Source organism: Coregonus clupeaformis, chromosome 25, assembly GCF_020615455.1.
Source record: "Coregonus clupeaformis isolate EN_2021a chromosome 25, ASM2061545v1, whole genome shotgun sequence".
Classification (NCBI taxonomy): Eukaryota; Metazoa; Chordata; class Actinopteri; order Salmoniformes; family Salmonidae; genus Coregonus; species Coregonus clupeaformis.
Window position 1 is genome coordinate 35,512,421 of NC_059216.1, and position 23,162 is coordinate 35,535,582.

Sequence of the window (23,162 nt, forward strand, 5' to 3'; positions counted from 1 at the left end):
GAAGCAAGTGTCCCTTCCAGTGATGTGGAGCTGCCCTTGGACCTGGAGCCTGTAAGGATGGTCTTCACGGAGGCTGTAAGACCCTCCCTCCTCCTGGATATAGAAATCCTTCAACTTCACTGCCTCTTCAATGGTAAGGTCCCTTGCACCATACGGACACTTGACCTCCACCACTGCTGTGGTGTCCACCAGACCATCCGGCGAGGCACCCAGGATCCCAGACCCTGTGACCCAAAGCCCTGACTCCTACACATCCATCCCTGTAGCCATTTTGAATGCCTTGATGCACTCCTCTTCGTTATCTGTGCCCCACTTTACAGACAACACCCCATCCAATGACTGAACACCTTGAAATGCATTTGTTGTAAGAAATGTGCTATATAAAAGTTTGATTTGATTGATGACATTACAGTTGTAGAATATTTAATAAACTGTCATTTTCACGAGGACAAGTGCAGTTTTTCCATAAACTTTTAATTGATAACTTGGGATTTTATCACTTGACATCAATCATATAGTGGGAAGGATCCTATAAATCAAGTCTGTGTGAATGCATGTACCACTCTAAATAAATACTGTGCCTTTTGAAGATTTCTCTTGTCATGAAACTACGATACAGGCTGGATGTCTAAAAGTCAATTTTTTGAAAGTCAATAGATTTTAAGATTCATTCTAAATGACATTCCAGAACTGAGTTATCGCTCATCGAAGTCTGGTATCCGGGTAATCTATATAATTGATTAAGTGGCTATTTCCTTGTAGAATGTTGACAGCTGTGTAGAAAACATTGTATTGCTAAGCTGCTCAAACTTCACTTAATAGCTACACTCACCGACACAGGATAAACTTTATCCCTTATGCTGGCCCTGACCAAACCGGTAAGTTGCCCTTCACTATAGCTGCACTTCTCCACATGGCCAGACTTCTAGTGGTCTTCTCCACTTTTAATGCGCTTATGCTCATCCTTGAAAAATGCCATAAGGTCTTAACTAGACACCAACGTCGACGTACTGTACAAAGACATCTAGGCTAAGTAAAACAAAAATATGTTTTTTTTAACTACTGCTCTGCTAACTGTGTAGTCAGTGGCTAGCTAAGACAGAGAAAGGGGATGCAAATTCCTGGCTTGGGCACAAAGGTCTCTGATTGCACTGGTGAATGGTAGCTGGCAGTGTGGGCTAGATGTGAGGTGCAGGAGCTTCCTGCAGGAAGTTGTAGTCTTGCTGAGGTCTTCTCTGTGGCTAATTAGCATGTCGAATTTGAGAGTAAATTGAGGAGAATATATTGAGAACACTCAACTTGTCCAAGAGAGAATTACATGGCTATCAAAACGTCACGCCAGGGTAAGCCTACACGAAACACAGACCTTATATGAAGTAGTTCTAAAATTCCAGAAGCAAAAATGAATGGGGAAAAAACGATTGGAACCATTTCCGGGTTTTCCCGCTAGGTTTTATGGGTATTATGACGCGTCCACCTGATCACCTCCTAGACATGAGTAGTTGCAAGAGAAAAGCACTATAATCATCATGCACAACAAATGTTTACAATCGATTGCTTTCAATGAAGAACTAAAGCATTCTTATGGTCAGAGGTACATTTTAAATGATAAAATTGAAGAGTAATGGTGTACCTTTTAGATGCTAATTTATCATATTCTAGGTGTTTGTTAACAAACCAAAACGTGACATTCTTGAATGTTAATCAAGTAGTTACTACAGAGACAGGGATGAGTCATCCCCATGTGTAGTTTTGCAGATAACCTCTCTAGATAACTTCAGAAACAGCTTGAGTTTCAGAAGCTTGAGACAGACTTTTGATTTTCGCTTAATACCTAGGGGAGAATTATCATCAGATTCGGAGATGATACCTGGTCCAAAGTAAACCACGTTTTCAAAGCATGCAACCTAGTCGCGATGGATGATGACAGGACATAGATTTACAAAAGTGTTGAATTGGAAGTGTCTGCACCACATCTTATCCAGGTAAGATGTACAGTCAATGGGTAATATGGGTAATACGTATGAGGACACCGTTCCGGACCTCGGTAATTTTTTCTAATTTGCTAAATTAAAAAAAATTGTATTTTGTACACACACAAAAAATCAATTACAAGGCAACATCTAAATATTGCTGCGAGCATTGATCAAAGTTCAGAACGCTTATATTCTTGATCGGACCGAGTTCTAATCGCGCCTGCCTCTTTGCGAAAGAGTGGAATCATGAACAGTGATTTTTGTTCGTCATGTTCGTCTGCGTACCCCATATATGGCTTATTAGCAGCACATTCACACCAAAGACAGTACAATATGAAGATAGGCTAAAACTGCTTCTCCAATATAAATCCCGATCACACTTGTAGGCGATGTTGGCTAGCTAAACTCATGCGCAGAGACGCGTCATCGGGTCTAACGGCCGTTTCGCGCCAAACTGCGCATGTGCAGGCCGTCAACTCAAAGTCACTCCTTCGATATAAAATTGTTTTTGGCGAAAAATGTAAAGGTGTCACTTTCACAAGGTTGGAGTAATAACATGTCAAACTACGTAAGACATTGGCTCGAATCTAGCTTTTACCTCATAGATTTCGAGAAAATTAACAACTAAGGGAGATTGCTTTACTTTTCTGATTGACTTCTCAAACCCCAAACCCCGGCCTGGTCTGTTTCACAAGCATTCCCTGAAGTCTCGAGATGTTGCGCCTCTGGGTTTAGAAACTCTGCAATTCGGGACGTTCCTGCATGTGGGCATTCCTGCATCTTCAGGAACCCATCTTTATACTTATATTGGTACTTTTTTTTAAAGATAAGGACAAAATTCCTTATATTAAGCAAACCAGCCAGGGGCACACTCCAACACTCAGACATAATTTACAAACACAGTATTTGTGTTTAGTGAGTCTGCTAGATCAAAGGCAGTAGGGATGACAACGCGTTATATTGATAGGTGCGTGAATTGGACCATATTGCTGTCCTGCCTGATAATTTCAAATGTAACAAGTACTTTTTGGTGTCAAGGAAAATGTATGGTGTAAAAAGTACATTATTTTCTTTAGGTATGTAGTGGAGTAAAAGTAGTCAAAAATAAAAGTAGTAAAGTACAGATACCCCCAAAAAACTACTTAAGTAGTACTTCAAAGTATTTTTAATGAAGTACTTTACACCACTGGATTTAGATGACTAGTACCTTAGTCAGAAAATCCCAGGAGTGGTCAGTGCACGTCGCCAGACCCGTATAGTAAATGAAGGAAGGAGAAAAGCCTATCAATATTATTATTGTTTGAGGAGACTACCTGAACATGTGAAGCTTGGATATGTGAGTTGTGCGGTGAGAGCATTTGTGTCCAAACCATTACAATGTGGGAATTGTAAAGGATATGGTCACGTGTCAAATGTTTGCAGACGGGACAAGTATGGTATTGAAGAATCTGTGAATGGAAAATGTTGCAACAGTGGTGGGATTCATACTCCAGACTTCCTTGAGTGCCCTGTTAGGGTGAAGGAGGTCAGGGCACTCAAGGATCTCTGGAGTATGAATCCCACCACTGTTGCAACATTTTCCATTCACAGATGCTTCAATACCATACTTGTCCCGTTGTGGACCGGATCTTCTATGTGGAGGCGGTGAAAAGAGTCGAAGAAATGGCGGTGGATGCATTGCAACCAGTTGCTAGTGTTTTAAGTCAATCGAGTGATCTGGATACACTCATTGTGAAGAAAGAGGATTTTGTGTTATTTATAACCACAGTGATTAATTTACATTTAACATTTTAGTCATTTAGCAGACGCTCTTATCCAGAGCGACTTACAGTGAGTGAGTGCATACATTATTTTTATTTTTTTTCATACCCCCCATGGGAATCGAACCCACAACCCTGGCGTTGCAAACACCATGCTCTACCAACTGAGCTACATCCCTGCCGGCCATTCCCTCCCCTACCCTAGACAACGCTGGGCCAATTGTGCGCCGCCCCATGGGTCTCCCGGTCACGGCCGGCTACGACAGAGCCTGGATTCGAACCAGGATCTCTAGTGGCACAGCTAGCACGACGATGCCTTAGACCACTGCACCACTGTTGTACAGCACAAGTGTCCAAGAAGCTGAACATCGTTATATCTGCAGCCAAGTTTTTAGGGCTCCAAGAGTTCACGGCAGAATCACTGCAAGGACTATTATAGCTAGGATATGTCCCGCCCTCCCAGGAGTCTTCTAAGCCTGTGTAGGGACCTGGTTATTATTATTATTTTTTTACAGAAAAGCAGGTTGATTTAGTTTAGTTAAGTTCTTTTTTTGATAGTTTATATGATATTTGATTTATTTTTACACACATAATTTCATTTTCTGGGGATCCTTATTATCCACCCGCACAGTAGGTGGCGGAATGCACATCCAATTGTTGCGAACGCCATTATACCATAGAAGACGAACGACGACAGGCGGGGGCGCTCCAGGACAGTAGGTGGCGTTAATGCACAATAACGTTGGATGCCAGCAGACAATAAACCCCACAGAAAATGTCGGTGGGGGCGACAACCGTAACGAGCTAACTGTTAACTGGTAGACGGTGTCCTTCATCCCCGCAGTTCTGTTAACGACAGCAAGGGCAGGTGTTCGGCAGAAGGACACTGTGCGCTATCTTAACCAGATAGTCCGGTACAAAGCAGGAGGGGGCGACACCGTGTGCTAGCTAACTAGCAACTACTTAGCTAACACACGGTATCGGCGACACCGTGTGCTAGTTAACACACGGTATCGCCCCCCAGCATCCCGTCTGCTGTGCTAGACACGGTTTTCTCCGGCACACAGCTGGCGGGAGACACCGTGTGCTAGCTAACTAGCAAGCTAGTGTGCTGTCTCCCCAGCCTCCCACCTGCTCTGGAAGCGGGTGCGACACCGGTAGACCGTGTCCTTCGCCCCTGCCTGTCGCGCACTGTTTTCCCGCAGTTCAGGCAACGACAGTGAGAGCAGGTGTTCTGCAGGCGGGAGCGAAGGACACTAAAAAAAAAAACACGGAGATAATACTTGTATTTCCCTTTTGACCCACATTCAAAAGTGTCACAAGCATGAAGATTGGGGGAATGGCCACATGCAGGAACTCCCCAAATTGCAGGAAGCAGTTGCACAATATTGCCCTCTAGCACACTGTTTCCCAAAACCAGGGGTACTAGCACCCCTGGGAGTACTTGAGAAGACTCATGAGACCATATGCCAACTGGTAAAATGTACATGAAGGGGTACTCCGGGAAAGCAAAATTCGGTTGGTCTTACACTAACCGAAAAAGGTTGGGAACCACTGCTCCAGCAGCACAGGCCGAGACCGGGCCTGAGACGTGAAACGAACTACCCCAGCTCGCAGTCGTTGAAGTAGGCAACAAGAGACGCTGCTGAAAGTGTGTTTGCGGGATGCCGGACAACAGGCATTTTTAAAACCGTCCCGCGACTCCTGCGGTGTCTACAGACATCCCAAAACAAACAATAACCGACTGTCGGAGAATGAGTGCACAACTGGTAAATAGTCGCTTATATATATATATATATATAAAGGATACGCAGGGGTGAAAGTACTCTGGAATGGCATCACGGTAAAATAAATAGTGGGAATACGCCGTACCGGTAAAACATGAGCCTATCACAAAACAGAATGTAAAGAAAAATGTAGGCTATTACACTATTATTTGTCATTACCGCATGAAAATGAGCGATTGGACTTGAAAACGGGTATAGCATACGCTCCCAAATGCGATGTTCGATGAGGACACAGACATTTTTCCAAGGCAGAGATTAGGTGCCGCCACCCGAGACGCTTGCGTTCAGCAGTGGATTCTGGCCAAATGTCACTGCACTTTTTGGTGTTTTGTGTAACGTCTATTTCCAGTTACCACTGTTTGGAGGCTGGAAATATGCTGCGAGTGGATGAACATGCGCAGGTAGCCTAGTAAAGGAGCCATTTGAAGTGATTGTTTGACAATCAGATAACGTCATGACTGGTTGTGTTTATGCCACGGTAAAATGTAATACATACATTTTTTTAAATGACATCTTTACGACTAGGCCCACAGAGATCCGATTGAATTACTAGGGATTCTATATGTAATTCTTCCCATACCGGGAATAAATTAAATCTACTTTCACCCCTGTAGGTCAGTCCAGTGGCTAGCTGCCAGCAGAGACTTCTATTGCAGTAACGCTGAAGTGCTCTGGCTAGTATTACTTAGTCCGTTAGAAGGATGAAGTATAGCTAACGTTAAATGGAGCATACAGCAGCAGGAGTAAAAAATATACTAAGTACTCATACATCTGCTTTACAGAAAGTAGGCTACTGAGACAGACAGTGATGTGGTGCTCAGTGGTGAGGCTGAGGCAGGTGGCAATGCATGCAGAGGAGACTGAGAGAGAGGCTAGTACAGTGATTCCCAAACTTGGGGTCGTTTCAGGCATATAACATTACAGTTGTATAGCTAATAGGCTATGTGTTTGTAGATCAACTTAGGTGAATTAACCTACGGCGGGTATGTGAAAGCTTCTTGAAATTACTTTGTGCTGTCATATAGATTTATTGTGGCAAACAATAACGTGGACCTAATTCATCATACTCAAACCAAGTTCTGTTTTCTTGAGGGAGTAGTTGGGTAGGTAGATACCAATAAAGGCGAGTTAATCAACATGTTTCCCCCCCATATTTTATTCCAGTGTATCTGAAATCTGTGCAAGGCTGTTGGGATCTCCTTACGTATTGGGTGTGGACAAAGACTCTCCCCTTACTCCGCTGAGCCGTCCTACTTGGAGTCCCTTCCACCTCCATCTCCATCCCATTCAGCCACAGTAGCCATATCCTGGTCCCTGGCTCCAAGATGGATGCTTTGGAAAAAATGCACTTCACCACTATCGACTATGTCATATTTGCCCTCTTGCTGGTAACGTCCATGGGCATAGGGCTGTACTACGCCCTGTCAGGGGGTCGACAGCGCACCACTCAGGAGTTCCTGCTAGCGGACCGGAGCATGAGCTGCCTTCCTGTATCCCTGTCACTTATCGCTACATTTCAGTCAGCGGTGGCTATAGTGGGTGTGCCGGCAGAGATCTATACCCATGGCACTCAGTACTGGTTCATAGGCTGTGCTTACATCTTGGGCCTATTCATTCCAGCACACGTTTTCATTCCTGTGTTCTACAGGTTGCATCTTACCAGCGCTTACCAGGTGCGTACTGTAGGCTATACTCTTTGCAAGCTTAAGATGGAGAGACATCTTTGGAATGAGAATATGTAGGCTAATATCAGTTGAAATGTATAAGCTTTTAAAACCTGCTAAGGAGTTTACATCGTTTTGGTTTCTGGTAGGGAAATAAATAATGAATAAATACATTCTGAATATACTGATGTGTATATCACTTAGTGATGGTATTTTTTCTTTTCAGTATCTGGAACTGCGCTTTAGCAAACCAGTGCGTATCTGTGGAACACTTACCTTCATCTTTCAGACAGTAAGGTCCATACATACCAGATGCAATAATAAAGACAAAAACAAGTAAAAGAAAGAACTTGTAAATGTGGATGATTATCAGTTTTTCCGCTGATATGACTACTGCTATCTCTTGCAGGTCATCTATATGGGTGTTTGTATATATACTCCGGCCCTAGCACTCAATGCAGGTCAGTAATTTAGGCTTTGGTTTTAGGATTTATAGACAGTGATAAGTGATAACACTTTATGGGCAGTTTATGGCCGTCTCCAAGACACAGATTAAGCATAGTACAGGACTAAATAGCATTCAATGCATCAATTAACATTCTCAGTTGAAATAGCTTTTTAGTCCAGGACTAGGCTTAATCTGTGTCTGGGAAACCGGCCCTATGGGTCTAACACTCTTGATAAAAAAACAAGGAAATAATGTGTTGGGACCACACAATTTCGGCTCAAGAAATGGTACTGTGTTTTGTGCCATGAGTAGGTGATCTATAATTGTGCAAAATGCACATTATGTTTGAGTAAAGGTTGCTTAATTTTGTTCCATGCTTCCCTATAGTTACTGGCTTTGATCTATGGGGAGCAGTACTGGCCACTGGAATGGTGTGTACACTGTATACAGCTCTGGTAAGTTGTTCTTTGTCATTTTCAGCATTTGTAAAGAAGCTGTTATTATACAATGGTAAATAAACTGGACATATTACATAATCAAAAGTACAAATAAAATATACCCATGAAAATCTTTTTGTTTAACGTTGACATTATGAAATGTCATTCCGAAGTGGCCTTTTTTCTCTATATCTTTAGATGTAACATCAGCCATTATAAGCTTGAAGCCTATACGATAATAGGCTCTGTGCCTCTGTGTTGTACCTGGTCCTGACAGGGAGGCCTGAAGGCAGTGATCTGGACAGATGTCTTCCAGACCATAGTGATGTTTGCTGGCCAGCTGGCGGTCATCGTGGTGGGGGTCCAGCAGACTGGGGGGTTAGCAGAGGTCTGGAGGAAGGTCTGGGAGGGGAATCGTATCTCTGGCATAGAGTGAGTGGACTGGTCACTATCTTCATGTATTCAAGCGATGACTGGCAATCCTGTTTAAAGTTGATTTTTTTCTTTTCTTAAATTCCATGTTCCAATTCCAATGTTCCAATTCCAAAGTTCCAGTTCTAATATTCCAATTCTGTGTTCCCCCTCTTGTCATGTCTGTTCTACAGCCTGAATCCTGACCCTACGGAGAGGTACACGTTCTGGACCCTGGGGGTGGGAGGGGTCTTCCTGATGCTGTCTCTGTACGGGGTGAACCAGGCCCAGGTACAGAGATACCTCAGCTCCAAGACCGAGAGGGAAGCCATCATGTAAGACTACATGTACCACACTCCATACACAACACCACATTACATACACATGGAATAATGTGGTAATACCATGGTAATGGTATGGATACTGACCTATTTTAACGCATTGTGATTCCTCTGTGTTTTCTGCAGGTCTTGCTACATGGTGTTTCCCTCTCTACAGGTAGCTCTAGCTCTGAGCTGTGTCATGGGGCTGGTCATGTTTGCACGTTACTGTGAGGAGGACCAATTTCACAAAATAGACAACTTATCCAAAAATGAGGTCAGTAGGAGTGTGTGTGTGTGTGTATTATTATTTTGGTCCTTCAGAGTTCATCATTAGAGTATTATAGTTTGTGGATTAATCAGTATGCCACTAAGTGTAACCGGTGTGAAATGGCTAGCTAGTTAACGGTGCGCGCTAGTAGCATTTCAATCGGTGACGTCACTCGCTCTGAGACCTTGAAGTAGTTGTTTCCCTTGCTCTGCAAGGGCCGCGGCTTTTGTGGAGCGACGGGTAACGGTGCTTCGAGGGTGACTGTTGTCGATGTGTGCAGAGGGTCCCTGGTTCAAGCCCAGGTAGGGGCGAGGAGAGGGACGGAAGCAAAACTGTTACATTGATGCTGTTGACCCAGATCACTGGTTGCTGCGGAAAAGGAGGATGTCAAAAGGGGGGTGAGTGTAACCGGTGTGAAATGGCTAGCTAGTTAGCGGTGCGCGCTAGTAGCATTTCAATCGGTGACGTCACTCGCTCTGAGACCTTGAAGTAGTTTCCCTTGCTCTGCAAGGGCCGCGGCTTTTGTGGAGCGATGGGTAACGGTGCTTCGAGGGTGACTGTTGTCGATGTGTGCAGAGGGTCCCTGGTTCAAGCCCAGGTAGGGGCGAGGAGAGGGACGGAAGCAACACTGTTACATAAGCAGTCAGCAGATGTTTTTATCCAACATTACCTACAGTACAGTGAGTGCATACATTTTTTGTGTCTGTGATCTCCAGTGAGAATTTAACCCACAACCCTGGTGTTGCTAGTGCCACACTCTTACCTACAGTACACCAACCATTATGTGTTCTCTATCCACAGATGGTGTTATACTTTGTCATGGACATGCTGCAGGATCTACCTGGTCTGTCTGGACTGTTTATAGCTTGCTTATTTAGTGCAGCTCTCAGGTATGTTAATCAGTCAATATTTATAACACCCTTTTTACAACAGTTGTCACAAAGGGCTTTACAGTAACCCAGCCTAGACATCCAGAACAAGCAGATGCACAGTACCAGAAGGGTGCTTTGGTGTTGTGACTGCGTTTCATGTTTGTCTCCACAGCACCATCTCATCAGCTTTTAACTCTCTGGCCACAGTGACCATGGAGGACCTGATCAAACCACACTGCTCATCCATGACAGAGGCCAGGGCCACCCTGCTCTCCAAGGGACTTGGTACGTTGAGATCTCCTGGGCCCCTAGACCAGGGTTCTTCAATTCCGGTCCTGGAGGGCCGAAACAGTTCTGTTTTTTATTTCTACCTGGTAGTTAATTGCACTCACCTGGTGTCCCAGGTCTGAATTAGCCCCTGATTAGAAGGAGAGGATGAAAAACAGAGGTGTTTCGGCCCTCCAGGACCGGAATTGAAGAACCCTGCCCTAGACCTTATCCCCTAGGATCCAGTCACTTCATGTAGACCAGATCAAGTGCCTAGGGGGTAGGGACTAGGGGTTGATTCTGAACGGGGCCCTGCTTACTGTTGACAGTGTGTCTTTTAACTTATTTGTAAGTTCTACATCATGCTTCCCTCACTTTACCTGTGAGAGCATGTTTTCTAAGACAATACAGCACTCATATAATATCAGCACTAAAGAGTGACATTTACTTCTTCTGTTTCTGAACTAGCATGTTCATATGGACTGCTGTGCCTGGCTATGGCCTATCTAACCCACTTGATGAGTGATTCTGTTTTGCAAGTAAGCACAACATTTGATATTTTTTTTATAATTTACTGTATTTGTTCAAATTCAAATATTTTGTCTGATTCTGACTTTTTTCTATTTAATTTTTTTAATTCAAGGCTGCTTTCAAAATCTTTGGAATGGTTGGTGGTCCTCTTCTTGGCATCTTCTGTCTCGGGTTGTTCTTCCCTTGTGCTAACTCTACCGTAAGTACTCAATGTATACAGTGAGGGCATACATTTTTTGTATGTGAATGTGATCCCTGTGGGAATCAATCTTAGCGTCACGCCGGGTTACTGTAAAACCACTTTGTGACAACTGCTGATGTAAAAAGGTCAGGGCTTAATCAATACAGTTGATTGATTGATGTACTGAGTTTCTCTAGGGTGCCCTGGCGGGGTTGGGGTCAGGCCTGGTGATGGCCTTCTGGGTGGGCATCGGGAGCATCGTAACCCGCACCTCTGGTGGTCCTGCTGCTGTGTCTCAGTTCAACTGCACGGCAATACAACTCGCAGGAAGCATCACCACAGCCATAGGGACTGTACTCAATAGTACTGCTGTGCCTACTAGTACATCCAGGTAAGAGTCTGAGTGTATCATGAAAAGCTCTATACAAATAAAATGTAGCTATCATAAGAGGCAAACAACAACTAATAATCAGCTAATCTGAAAGTATTCTATTTCGTTTACTCATAGATTACTCATACAGTGCCTTCAGAAAGTATTCACTTACCTTGACTTTTTCCAAATGTTGTTTCAGCCTGTATTTAAAATGGATTAAATAGAGATTTTTTTTTGTCACTGGCCTACACACAATACCCCATAATGTCAAAATGGAATTATGTTTTTAGACATTTTTACAAATTAATTAAAAATGAAAAGGTGAAATGTTTGGAGTCAAGTATTCAACCCCTTTGTTATGACAAGCCTAAATAAGTTCAGGAGTAAACATTTGCTCTTAACAAGTCACATAAGAAGTTGCATGGACTTTGGATTCTGTGTGCAATAAGTGTTTAATATGATTTTTGAATGACTACCTCATCTCTGTACCCCACACATACGATTATCTGTAAGGTCCCTCAATCGAGCAGTGAATTTCAAACACAGATTCAAACACAATGACCAGGGAGGTTTTCCAATGCCTCGCAAAGAAGGGCACCTATTGGTAGATGAGTAAAAAAAAAGAAAAAAGAAGCTGACATTGAATATCCCTTTGAGCATGTTATTAATGACACTTTGGATGGTGTATCAATATACCCAGTCACTACAAAGATACAGGCGTCCTTCCTTACTCAGTTGCCGGAGTGAAAGAAAACATGCTCAAGGATTTCACCATGAGGCCAATGGTGACTTTAAAACAGTTACAGAGTTTAATGGCTGTGATAGGAGAAAACTGAGGCTGGATCAACAACATTGTAGGTACTCCAAAATACTAACCTAATTGACAGAGTGAAAAGAAGGACGCCTGTACAGAATAAAAAATATTCCAAAACATGCATCCTGTTTGCAACAAGGCACTAAAGTAATACTGCCAAAAAATTGGCAAAGCAATTAACTTTTTGTCCTGAAAACAGTGTTATGTTTGGGGCAAATCCAATACACGTTACGGAGCACCACTCTCCATATTTTCAAGCATAGTAACACAACAAAATGTGGAATAAGTCAAGGTGTATGAATACTTGCTGAAGGCACTGTAGATACAAATTTGTAATACATTTAGTGATTTTATATTAACTCTATATCTTTCGTTCTTTAGCCGACCAATGGGTCTGCAGAGATTCTACTCCTTATCCTTCATGTGGTACAGTGCTCTCAGCTCTTTCACTGTGGTGATCACAGGGTTGATCGTTAGCTTTCTCACAGGTAGGGGAAAGCTCTTGATCATTACCATAGTAGATGCACTCAGGGCTGGTTTTCCAGACACAGATTAAACCTACTTGACTAAAAAGAATGCTCAATGGTGATTGAGATTCTTCATTGAGCATGCCTTTTAATCAAGGACTACATTTAATCTCTGTCTGGTAAATTAGACCTAACATTTTCACAACATATGATTCTAAGTTAAGTTAATCTAATTGGTTGGATTTTATCTTTCAATTAAGGACCAATGAAAAAGGAGGATGTGACCCCAGGTACTCTGTCTCCTCTGTTGGGCAACATGCTGTTCTTCGTACCAGATAACATCAAACAAAAGCTGTGCTGCGTCACCACACTGGGGCACAGGGTAAGTCAACAGAGCACATGGGCTCATCACACTCACAATTCAGGATCGTGTTCATTAGTGCAAACCACATCAAAAAGCAATGAAACATTTTGCTACAAAAACAAGTATTTATTAAGTACTGGACAGGGTCAGATCCCCAGGGCTGCATTCAACACAGGGCTGCATTCAGCAGGGCACAACATTATGGAACGTTCAGATATAAATATGTTATGTTTGTCTGTAGAATAAGGAATCATTTCAGCTCCATTCATGGCATTTCTATCGGCAACATTCCACAATGTTTGCGCCATGAAGGTTCTCCTGATGCATTCATAGCAGAGGGGGCTCTGCATTCAAGAGAGGGCTCTGCGCGCACATAGGCTGGAATTCAATCATTGCAGATAATACAATTTCCACACTGCACTTTCAGCAAGTGTGTACAGCAGACACAAAGAAGTCCATTGTGGAAAACCCACCTTCTTCAATGATTGAACTTTGGCTTCAGTTAAAATATTTTATATTGTTTTGCCATTATGGCTAGCAACACTCAAGTCCTATTGTTTTGGGTCTGTGAGGGACATTTCAACAAAGCTACAGTGCCTTCAGAAAGTATTCACACCCCTTGACTTTTTCCACATTTTGTTGTGTTACAGTATTGACTCAGGGGTGTGAATACTTATGGAAATGAGATATTTCCTTATTTCATTTTCAATAAATTAGCAAACATTTCTAAAAACATGTTTTCACTTTGTCATTATGGGGTATTGTTTGTAGATGGGTGAGAAAAAACATATATTTCATCCATTTTGAATTCAGGGGTTATGAATACTGAAGGTACTGTATGTGCTATCGTATCAAGGGTACAAAACATCCATTATCTTATCTCAAGGTGAGTTGTTTATAGTGTGTGTGTTTTTGTACGAGTAGCCAATCATCCAGGAATGTCTACCTGCACAACACAAGGAAAGCAATATTCAGGCCGTCTACACAGAAGAAGAGGAGGAAAGGCAGAGCTTTCTTCCCACTTACCACACACCTGCTGTGGAATATGAGACAACTGTGTGATGGACAGAGACACTTCCATAACGTCATGTTATTTTTGTTATTCATTTTTTTTGTCATTTAGCAGACGCTCTTATCCAGAGCGACTTACAGGAGCAATTAGGGTTACGTGCCTTGCTCAAGGGCACTGACAGATTTTTCACCTAGTCGGCTAGGGGATTAGAACCAGCGACCTTTCGGTGTTATGTCATGGCCCACGGGGCAGTGAAATTGTCCACTCACCATTTCATGTCAAAGAGTGAATTTCATAGAGGACCTGTTCTGTTGAGATGATGCTCTGAGAGGAGAAGTGGTCAGGAGTGACCCTTATTTTAAAGCTTTGCTCCAGGCTCAGGTTTGTAATCCAAGTGGATAAAAAATGCATTGATACTGTACATGTCTACTGTACATGACGCCTGACAAGACCAAAGAAACGTAGAGTATTACGTGTTCTGAAATCAAAGATAAACCCAAGGCCATATCGTCTAGTTCTGAGAAAATCAGATTTGAATGGAACATTTGTTTTGTTGTGAGGTATTAAATAAAGACATATCAAGGGGCGGAAACACGGAGAACTATGGAGTACTGCTTGTCTGATATCGCCACAGATAGAACAATGAGCCAGATATTTCACCGGATGTATAAATGCGAAGCATCTGGTTTGCGTTTCCACTCATTACCAAATATGGTGATGAGAGGAAGCCCAGTGGCTGGCAGTGGGAGAAGATGAATTTTGGCCAACATTCTGCTAATTTTCTCAACGACCAAACATTTGATCTCCATACAGTTTTCTGTTTCCAAAACTACAATCTGTAACAGAGTGGACTGCATTTAGTAGACTTTACCCTTTGCCAGAGTTTCAAAAAATGGTGTTTAGGAGTGCAAGGGCGAATGTAGTTATTATTGCACACACAAACTTCACAGAGTAGGCGTTCCCTAATGAAAATATGCAAATAAATGCTAGAACATGCCAATAGGATCTCACTAGCTTGTTCTTGGCTCTGCCCACCACCTGCTTGCTTGTTCTGCCCACTATGATTAATTTGCTCCCATTGGAAACTACAGGCTCTTGTCTATCTTGGGTTAGTTATAAAAAATCTTTGATATCACTGTGTTGCTGTCAATGAGAAAATGTATTTGTATTATTTGTGGAACTGAGTAGTTGTTCTTTCAATAATGTGTTCCAGTGAACAACTTTGTCATGTTGGCCTGGTGTGTCGAAGTAGAAAATAGTTTTTGTAAAATTATACTACTTAGACATTTTCATTGTTTGAAAAAAATCTTAAATAAACATTTCATTGTATTTCAGGTTTCACAGTTCTTACTGCTGCTGATAATGTATTTCTTTACTAGGAACAGTATATTTATCTATTCGTTTTTAGTGTAAAGTTAGTATTGAGTTAGTTCACTCATTGAGTTGGCAGAGGAAGGCAGTGCCCCTGAATATCCAGTGAGTAGGAGACTCTGAGGTGGGTAGAGACACGGCTGTGATGAAGTTGGTAGAGATGCCTGAGGAGGAGAGGAAGCCTGCCCTCTTGGAGGTATGGTACAGGATAATCTGTAGTAGGCACAGCTGCAGCATCATCACATACACTACCGGTCAAAAGTTTGGACACACCTACTCATTCAAGGGTTTTTCTTTATTTTTACATTGTAGAATAATAGTGAAGACATCAAAACTATAAAATGACACATATGGAATCATGTAGTTACCAAAAAAAGTGTTAAACAAATCAAAATATATTCTATATTTGAGATTCTTCAAATAGCCACCCTTTGCCTTGATGACAGCTTGGCACAATCTTGTCATGAAAGACAGAGTCCACAGACACGTTCTTCTGTTGAGCACTGTTCTGGAGAAGAGCTGTCAGAAACCCAATAGCAGGGTTCTTCAATTCCGGTCCTGGAGGGCCGAAACACTTCTGTTTTTTATTTCTACCTGGTAGTTAATTGCACTCACCTGGTGTCCCAGGTCTGAATTAGCCCCTGATTAGAAGGAGGGGATGAAAAACAGAGGTGTTTCGGCACTCCAGGACTGGAATTGAAGAACCCTGCCCTATAGGAAAGATACATGAACTAAATAAGTCAAAACATCTCTTTTAGAATATTATAGAAATTATGTTCATACTTTAAATTGTATTTCAATTTGTAAGGGTGATACAATTTTAAGCCAAAGACAAATGTCCCTTTTCTAAAGCTTGACAATGAACGTTTTTAACTTGAAATTGTACTTGAAGGAGTGTCTCTTTTATGGCTGCTAGTTTAGGTATCTTTATTCTGGCTGTTGCACATTTTTTCTAAATACTTACTTTTATGTTCGCTAACTGGACAGGCAAACGCTGCCAAGTACTAAAGAGTAAACCAATCAAAACTCGTCTGCCAATCACATTCTCCGTACCTAAGGTACATAAACACAGCTGGTGACAGTTTAGTTATAGAAATGTGATACCATCAATGCAATCTGTAAAATAACTCCCAATTTAGAATGCAGCAACCTTAGCAATGTAGCTAGCTAGCTACAACAAGTAGAACTGTTGCTAGCTAGCAGGAGCAGATAGCTTTATCACTACAGGAAGCTTTAGCTATCATTATTCCAAGTAATAATTTAAGACTACAAAAGTCTATTGTATAGCTAATACAGTCATCAAGGCAGGACTCACTAATTTCATTAACGCTAACAAATAAGAAATGCCACATTATCCCTGTCAATAGGCCTAGTTGGAGTAGGAGGCACAGCACCCAGCCTAGTTGTTGTCATTATTTAAACGGTGAGGATGGTCATTTTCTAGCTCATTAACTACAATCCTTTGATTAATTCTTGTCCCTCACCTTTGTCTCCCATGAGCTATTCAGCTCTCCTCTCATGTGTCCTGCTCCCAAAGATCAAATAAGTGCTATTCACCAAGCATGGGCTCAGCTGATTCACTCACATGTGAGGAGGACTATCCTACTGCAGTTGAACTAGCCCTAACATCACTATTAGACATTGTGACCCCATATGCCTGTTGTCTTTCCTTTGTGGGTTTAGTCTTATATGGTCTACACAGTCTAGTGCATTTTAGAGTTGAAGAACACCAACTACAGATACACATGCTTGTTAGAGCATCTCAAAGACTAAATTCAATATAGAATCAGTTTGACGAGGTGAAAACAGATTCTGTAACATGCAGTGATGAGAATTCTATTGTCCCCTTCAGGAGCCCAGGCTTTTGCCGTAAATGGTAGAGTTCTTGTCTCTGGACCACACATACATCTCTCTCTTTACATCGGTTGGCTACATTAGTGACCAGGGTGGGATCCTTTCGATATACCTATGGGGCCTGGGCACACAAATGCTCCTAGGGCCCAATTTAGACTTCAACCTCAGACAGGTTCCACAAGACTAGTGGTGCCTGGAGAAGTTGGTATACTCTATTTTTGCCCAACATTTCTCAAACAGCCCGCCCGGCGAAGGAAAGGTGCCATGTGTGAGAAATTCTGTTTTCCTATTTTTTTTTCTCCAGGTTTTCACTCTCAAAATCCAAACTTTTCATCCACATCAATGCTTAAACCACATCAGCAGACCATTTATGAGGTCTGGGAACAATTGAGAAAAATAATAATTGGAGGGTGTAGTTGCCCTTTAATTCAGATGTGTTTCTGTACTGTATGTATGCTTCCTGTTCTTGAGGCTCAGCTGCGGGTCAGTCTTAGGTAGACTGTTCAGAGAGCATATTCCTCCACTTATCATAGGTATCCTGAATACATAGAGGGTATACAGAGGAGGACGATTCTGCAATGTTGACTTTGGCGATGAAGTCTCTGAGGAACAGTGTGATCAACCTACGCTGTCTCTGGTAGTTTCTTCAGGATGTACATGGCCATCCTCAAAACTACACCATCCTGGCACTCTGTCTCTGCTCCACACAAACAAACATAATACAACCAACAACACCCTTTTCACACTATCATGCTGAAACAAACCAAACTGTGCTGGCTCAGTTACAATCTTTTCACGTTGTCCTTTCCTGCACAGTTCCAGTCACTTTGGTGGATGCTTAACCACGCCAGTTCAGTACAGCTCTGCTTGGCTTGGCTCAGCTCAGCCAGTAGTGTGAAAAGGCAGTGTTGGGGAGTAGTGAACTACATATAGTTCAATAACTAATTTAACTACATTTTGCAATAGCTTGGTGGTACAGTAGTTGAACTAAATTAAAATCTTTGAAGTGTTTTCAGTAGTTCATAATTTTTTTTACCATGTAGCAAACTACTGGAACTACACACTACTTTTTTTGCAAAAATAAAATAAAATATGGGTGAAGTAGGCAAGAATGGTCTTTCTTTTTCAGCATCAGACCTGCCTAATTCTCACATTAAACTTGTTTTGTTTGTTTAATAGGACGAAAAATACATTCTGTTAACATTGACTCCAGAGTGATCTATTCTAGCCATTTGTAGTCTATGACATTTCATATTTAGACATGATAATTTATTACAAAGTAGTTTGGAATAGTGAACTACTTTTTCAAAGTAACTTTAGTTAAGTCAACTATATTTTTCTTAAGGGTAACTTTAGTGTAGCTTAACTTTTTCCAGTGTGAAGTAATAACTCGGTAAACTATATTTTCAAAGTAGCTTCCCAAAACACTGTGAAAGGGATAAGTGAACATGTAGTACATCTATTTGTGGGTTGAATTTCTGCTGGAGGGGGACCCAGACCCACCTGGTCAGCAGGCTGCTGTCTGACAGTTGAGCTGCAGGCTGACTATAGTGTGGAGTAGACCTGGGTTCAAATACTATTTGAAATCTTTTAAGTAATTTTTGCTTTTGCCTACGTGGAGTGCCAGATGGGCGGAGTTTGCACTCGAGACTATTCTTTTGGTTACATCCTTCCAGACGAGCTCAATCAAGCCCAGACATTAGTATTTGAAATGATTTCAAATAGTTTTGGAACCCAGTTCTGGGACCAGGCTAGGACCCACCTGACCAGCAGATTGCTGTCATAGAGCCTGGGCTGCAGGCTGTAGCAGCTGCTGGGTTTGGTTCTGCAGGATCGCCATCTCTGCCCTGCTATTAATGCCAATAACCTCCGCCAGGTCCTTGTCCGGCATGTTCTCTATGTAGGCTCTACACTGGGACCAGCTGGCGTCTTTAGGGAAGGGAGGGTAGACCTACCAACAAGAATATAATAAAATGGTCTCAATGTAGACACAAATAATAAGACAGATACAGTTTTGCTTGAGGTTATTTTAAAGTATTGTCTGTAATATTTCATTATGTGACATACATGTTTTAAATGATGTTTACAGACCTAGGCAAAGTAGGTAAAACAACTACATAACATCATAATTATCCTATTGATTGTTTAATCAGTATGCTGAAGAAGCAGAGGCTGAAGAGCAGAGTCTTCCAGGCTGGGCTGCATTTTATCTTACAGAAGCTCCTCTGTCACCTCTCCACTGGGACTGATGGTGTGAAGGAGCTTCTCCTTCAGACCCCGAGGAGGATCCACCGCTATCTACAGGACAGGAAGTGGAATTATTGTATTAGTAACGGAGGCTCTACAGCTACAGTGGAGAAAAAAAGTATTTAGTCAGCCACCAATTGTGCAAGTTCTCCCACTTAAAAAGATGAGAGAGGCCTGTAATTTTCATCATAGGTACACGTCAACTATGACAGACAAATTGAGAAAAAAAATCCAGAAAATCACATTGTAGGATTTTTAATGAATTTATTTGCAAATTATGGTGGAAAATAAGTATTTGGTCACCTACAAACAAGCAAGATTTCTGGCTCTCACAGACCTGTAACTTCTTCTTTAAGAGGCTCCTCTGTCCTCCACTCGTTACCTGTATTAATGGCACCTGTTTGAAGTTGTTATCAGTATAAAAGACACCTGTCCACAACCTCAAACAGTCACACTCCAAACTCCACTATGGCCAAGACCAAAGAGCTGTCAAAGGACACCAGAAACAAAATTGTAGACCTGCACCAGGCTGGGAAGACTGAATCTGCAATAGGTAAGCAGCTTGGTTTGAAGAAATCAACTGTGGGAGCAATTATTAGGAAATGGAAGACATACAAGACCACTGATAATCTCCCTCGATCTGGGGCTCCACGCAAGATCTCACCCCGTGGGGTCAAAATGATCACAAGAACCCAGAACCACACTGGGGGACCTAGTGAATGACCTGCAGAGAGCTGGGACCAAAGTAACAAAGCCTACCATCAGTAACACACTACGCCGCCAGGGACTCAAATCCTGCAGTGTCAGACGTGTCCCCCTGCTTAAGCCAGTACATGTCCAGGCCCGTCTGAAGTTTGCTAGAATGCATTTGGATGATCCAGAAGAGGATTGGGAGAATGTCATATGGTCAGATGAAACCAAAATATAACTTTTTGGTAAAAACTCAACTCGTCGTGTTTGGAGGACAAAGAATGCTGAGTTGCATCCAAAGAACACCATACCTACTGTGAAGCATGGGGGTGGAAACATTTTACATTTACATTTTAGTCATTTAGCAGACGCTCTTATCCAGAGCGACGTACAGTTAGTGAGTGCATACATTATATTTTTCATACTGGCCCCCCGTGGGAATCGAACCCACAACCCTGGCGTTGCAAACGCCATGCTCTACCAACTGAGCTACATCCCTGCCGGCCATTCCCTCCCCTACCCTGGACGACGCTGGGCCAATTGTGCGCCGCCCCATGGGTCTCCCGGTCATGGCCGGCTACGACAGAGCCTGGATTCGAACCAGGATCTCTTTTGGCACAGCTAGCACTGCGATGCAGTGCCTTAGACCACTGCGCCACAGCTTTGGGGCTGTTTTTCTGCAAAGGGACCAGGACGACTGATCCGTGTAAAGGAAAGAATGAATGGGGCCATGTATCGTGAGATTTTGAGTGAAAACCTCCTTCCATCAGCAAGGGCATTGAAGATGAAACGTGGCTGGGTCTTTCAGCATGACAATGATCCCAAACACACCGCCCAGGCAACGAAGGAGTGGCTTCGTAAGAAGCATTTCAAGGTCCTGGAGTGGCCTAGCCAGTCTCCAGATCTCAACCCCATAGAAAATCTTTGGAGGGAGTTGAAAGTCCGTGTTGCCCAACGACAGCCCCAAAACATCACTGCTCTAGAGGAGATCTGCATGGAGGAATGGGCCAAAATACCAGCAACAGTGTGTGAAAACCTTGTGAAGACTTACAGAAAACGTTTGACCTGTGTCATTGCCAACAAAGGGTATATAACAAAGTATTGAGAAACTTTTGTTATTGGCCAAATACTTATTTTCCACCATAATTTGCAAATAAATTCATAAAAAATCCTACAATGTGATTTTCTGGATTTTTTTTCTCAGATGTCTGTCATAGTTGACGTGTACCTATGATGAAAATTACAGGCCTCTCTCATCTTTTTAAGTGGGAGAACTTGCACAATTGGTGGCTGACTAATTACTTTTCCCCACTGTATCTTCAGGAATATAATCATTAGCAATGGATTTGTAATAACAATAGATATTGTTGTGTTCTGTGTAGAATCCTAAGAAGAGACAAAGCCCCTCAGACAATGGCAATTTGACTGGTTCACTCATGGGTACACCATAAAAATAGAATCTCTAACTATACTGAGTGTACAAAACATTAGGAACATGTCTTTCCATGACTGAACAGGTGAAACCAGGTGAAAGCTACGATCCCTTATTGATGTCACTTGTTAAATCCACTTTAATCAGTGTAGATGAAGGGGAGGAGACAGGTTAAAGAATGATTTTTAAGCCTTGAGACAACTGAGACATGGATTGTATATGTGTGCTATTCAGAGGGTGAATGGGCAAGACAAAATATTTAAGTGCCTATGAACGGGATATGGTAGTAGGTGCCAGGCCCACTGGTTTGAGTGTGTCAAGAACTGCAACACTGCTGGGTTTTTCACGCTAAACGGTTTCCTGTGTGTATCAAGAATAGTCCACCACCCAAAGGACATCCAGCCAACTTGACAACTGTGGGAAGCATCGGAGTCAAAATGGGCCAGCATCCCTGTAGAACGCTTTCGACACCTTGTAGAGTCTATGCCCCGACGAATTGAGGCTGTTCTGACGGCAAAATGGGGTGCAACTCAATTAGGGAGTTGTTCCTAATGTTTCGTACACTCTGTATACTTCTATAGGTGGATCACCCTCTAATGGTGAGCTGTGGGACTGAAGACCTTGATGGCTCTCTGCAGGATGGAGGCAGGGAACACTGGGTCTGGTTTAGCGTACAGCCACAGATGGAAATGAGGGTCCAGGTCTGAGCCATTCCATTTCAACCTGAGGAGGGATGAAAAACACTCAACACACTCAGATCTGTGGAGAGGCATCCGTCTACAGCTAGGTCCTGTGTGGTGCTGGCACCTGAGAGGACCACACCTCACAGGACCCTCTTGTGCTTCAACATGGTTTCAACAAATGTACTACATCAAATAGTTGTCTCACACAACATTAACCATTAACATAAATATTATATGAACACATAAAACATGCAGAAATAAAAGCTCAAAACAGTGCAGTGCACCAATAAGTGCTGTTGTCCACTCACAACTTGACCACGGTTTGCAGTCTGAGCATGAAGCAAGCAGCCAGGTGGCAGTTCTGCAGGAAGACCCAGCGGCCCCTGAGGACCTGGGCCTTGTAGATGAGTTCCTCTGCCCTTGGGCCCTGACCCAGACACCATGTCCAGGTGCAGCTGCTGCCCCTCAAATAAGGACACTACACCATATTCTCGATTAATTGCAAAGGTGTAAAATAAGCTTTAAGTGTCCTTGTGCCCATCCCAAGTCCTACTAGTGGGAGAGAGGGTCGAAAAAGCAGCCTTACTCCAAGGTTATTGCACACAATTAATCCAGTATTAGATATTGACAGTGACATTGTGACAAATCAATAGTTGTAAAATGTTTTTATCAGGTATATTTGACAAGAATATTGTGAAGGTAAAAGGCATGCCTAGGTGAAGAATTAAGCATGTTTTTGTTCACTTGCCTTATTTCTGAAATGTCGCTCTTTTCCAGAGCATCTAAAGCTGAAACTGCTTTCTCTAACAGAGGCAAAACTTTATTAAAATTAGCTGTGTAGTCCTACAGTTTTACAACACAAAATGAGAACAAATTGTTTACATAAACAAAACGTTACTCACAGTCAACAGAGACCACATTTATCAAAGT

The 23,162-nt window shown here is 42.5% G+C and overlaps 1 protein-coding gene across 5 annotated transcripts; it reads left to right on the top strand.

Moving 5' to 3' along the window:
* The first annotated feature begins 1,732 nt into the window (after positions 1-1,732).
* On the top strand, positions 1,733-22,506 carry LOC121539617 (sodium-dependent multivitamin transporter). 5 transcript variants are annotated; one of them, XM_041848251.2, is made up of 16 exons: positions 5,045-5,505; positions 6,688-7,196; positions 7,414-7,479; positions 7,597-7,648; positions 8,023-8,090; positions 8,350-8,504; positions 8,678-8,818; positions 8,951-9,080; positions 9,876-9,964; positions 10,119-10,231; positions 10,682-10,752; positions 10,857-10,943; positions 11,123-11,316; positions 12,494-12,600; positions 12,840-12,961; positions 22,131-22,506. In XM_041848251.2, the coding sequence occupies exons 2-16, from the start codon at positions 6,849-6,851 to the stop codon at positions 22,254-22,256; spliced, it is 1,869 nt and encodes a 622-aa protein (XP_041704185.1). In that variant the 5' UTR covers positions 5,045-5,505; positions 6,688-6,848; the 3' UTR covers positions 22,257-22,506. The 5 variants fall into 5 exon arrangements, with proteins under 5 accessions (XP_041704187.2, XP_041704183.2, XP_041704185.1 ...); XM_041848250.2 differs by lacking the exon at positions 22,131-22,506 and adding an exon at positions 13,868-14,929 and having other exon boundaries at positions 5,048-5,505; XM_041848253.2 differs by lacking the exons at positions 5,045-5,505; positions 22,131-22,506 and adding an exon at positions 1,733-1,985 and having other exon boundaries at positions 7,172-7,196; positions 12,840-13,595.
* Positions 22,507-23,162: the final 656 nt, after the last annotated feature.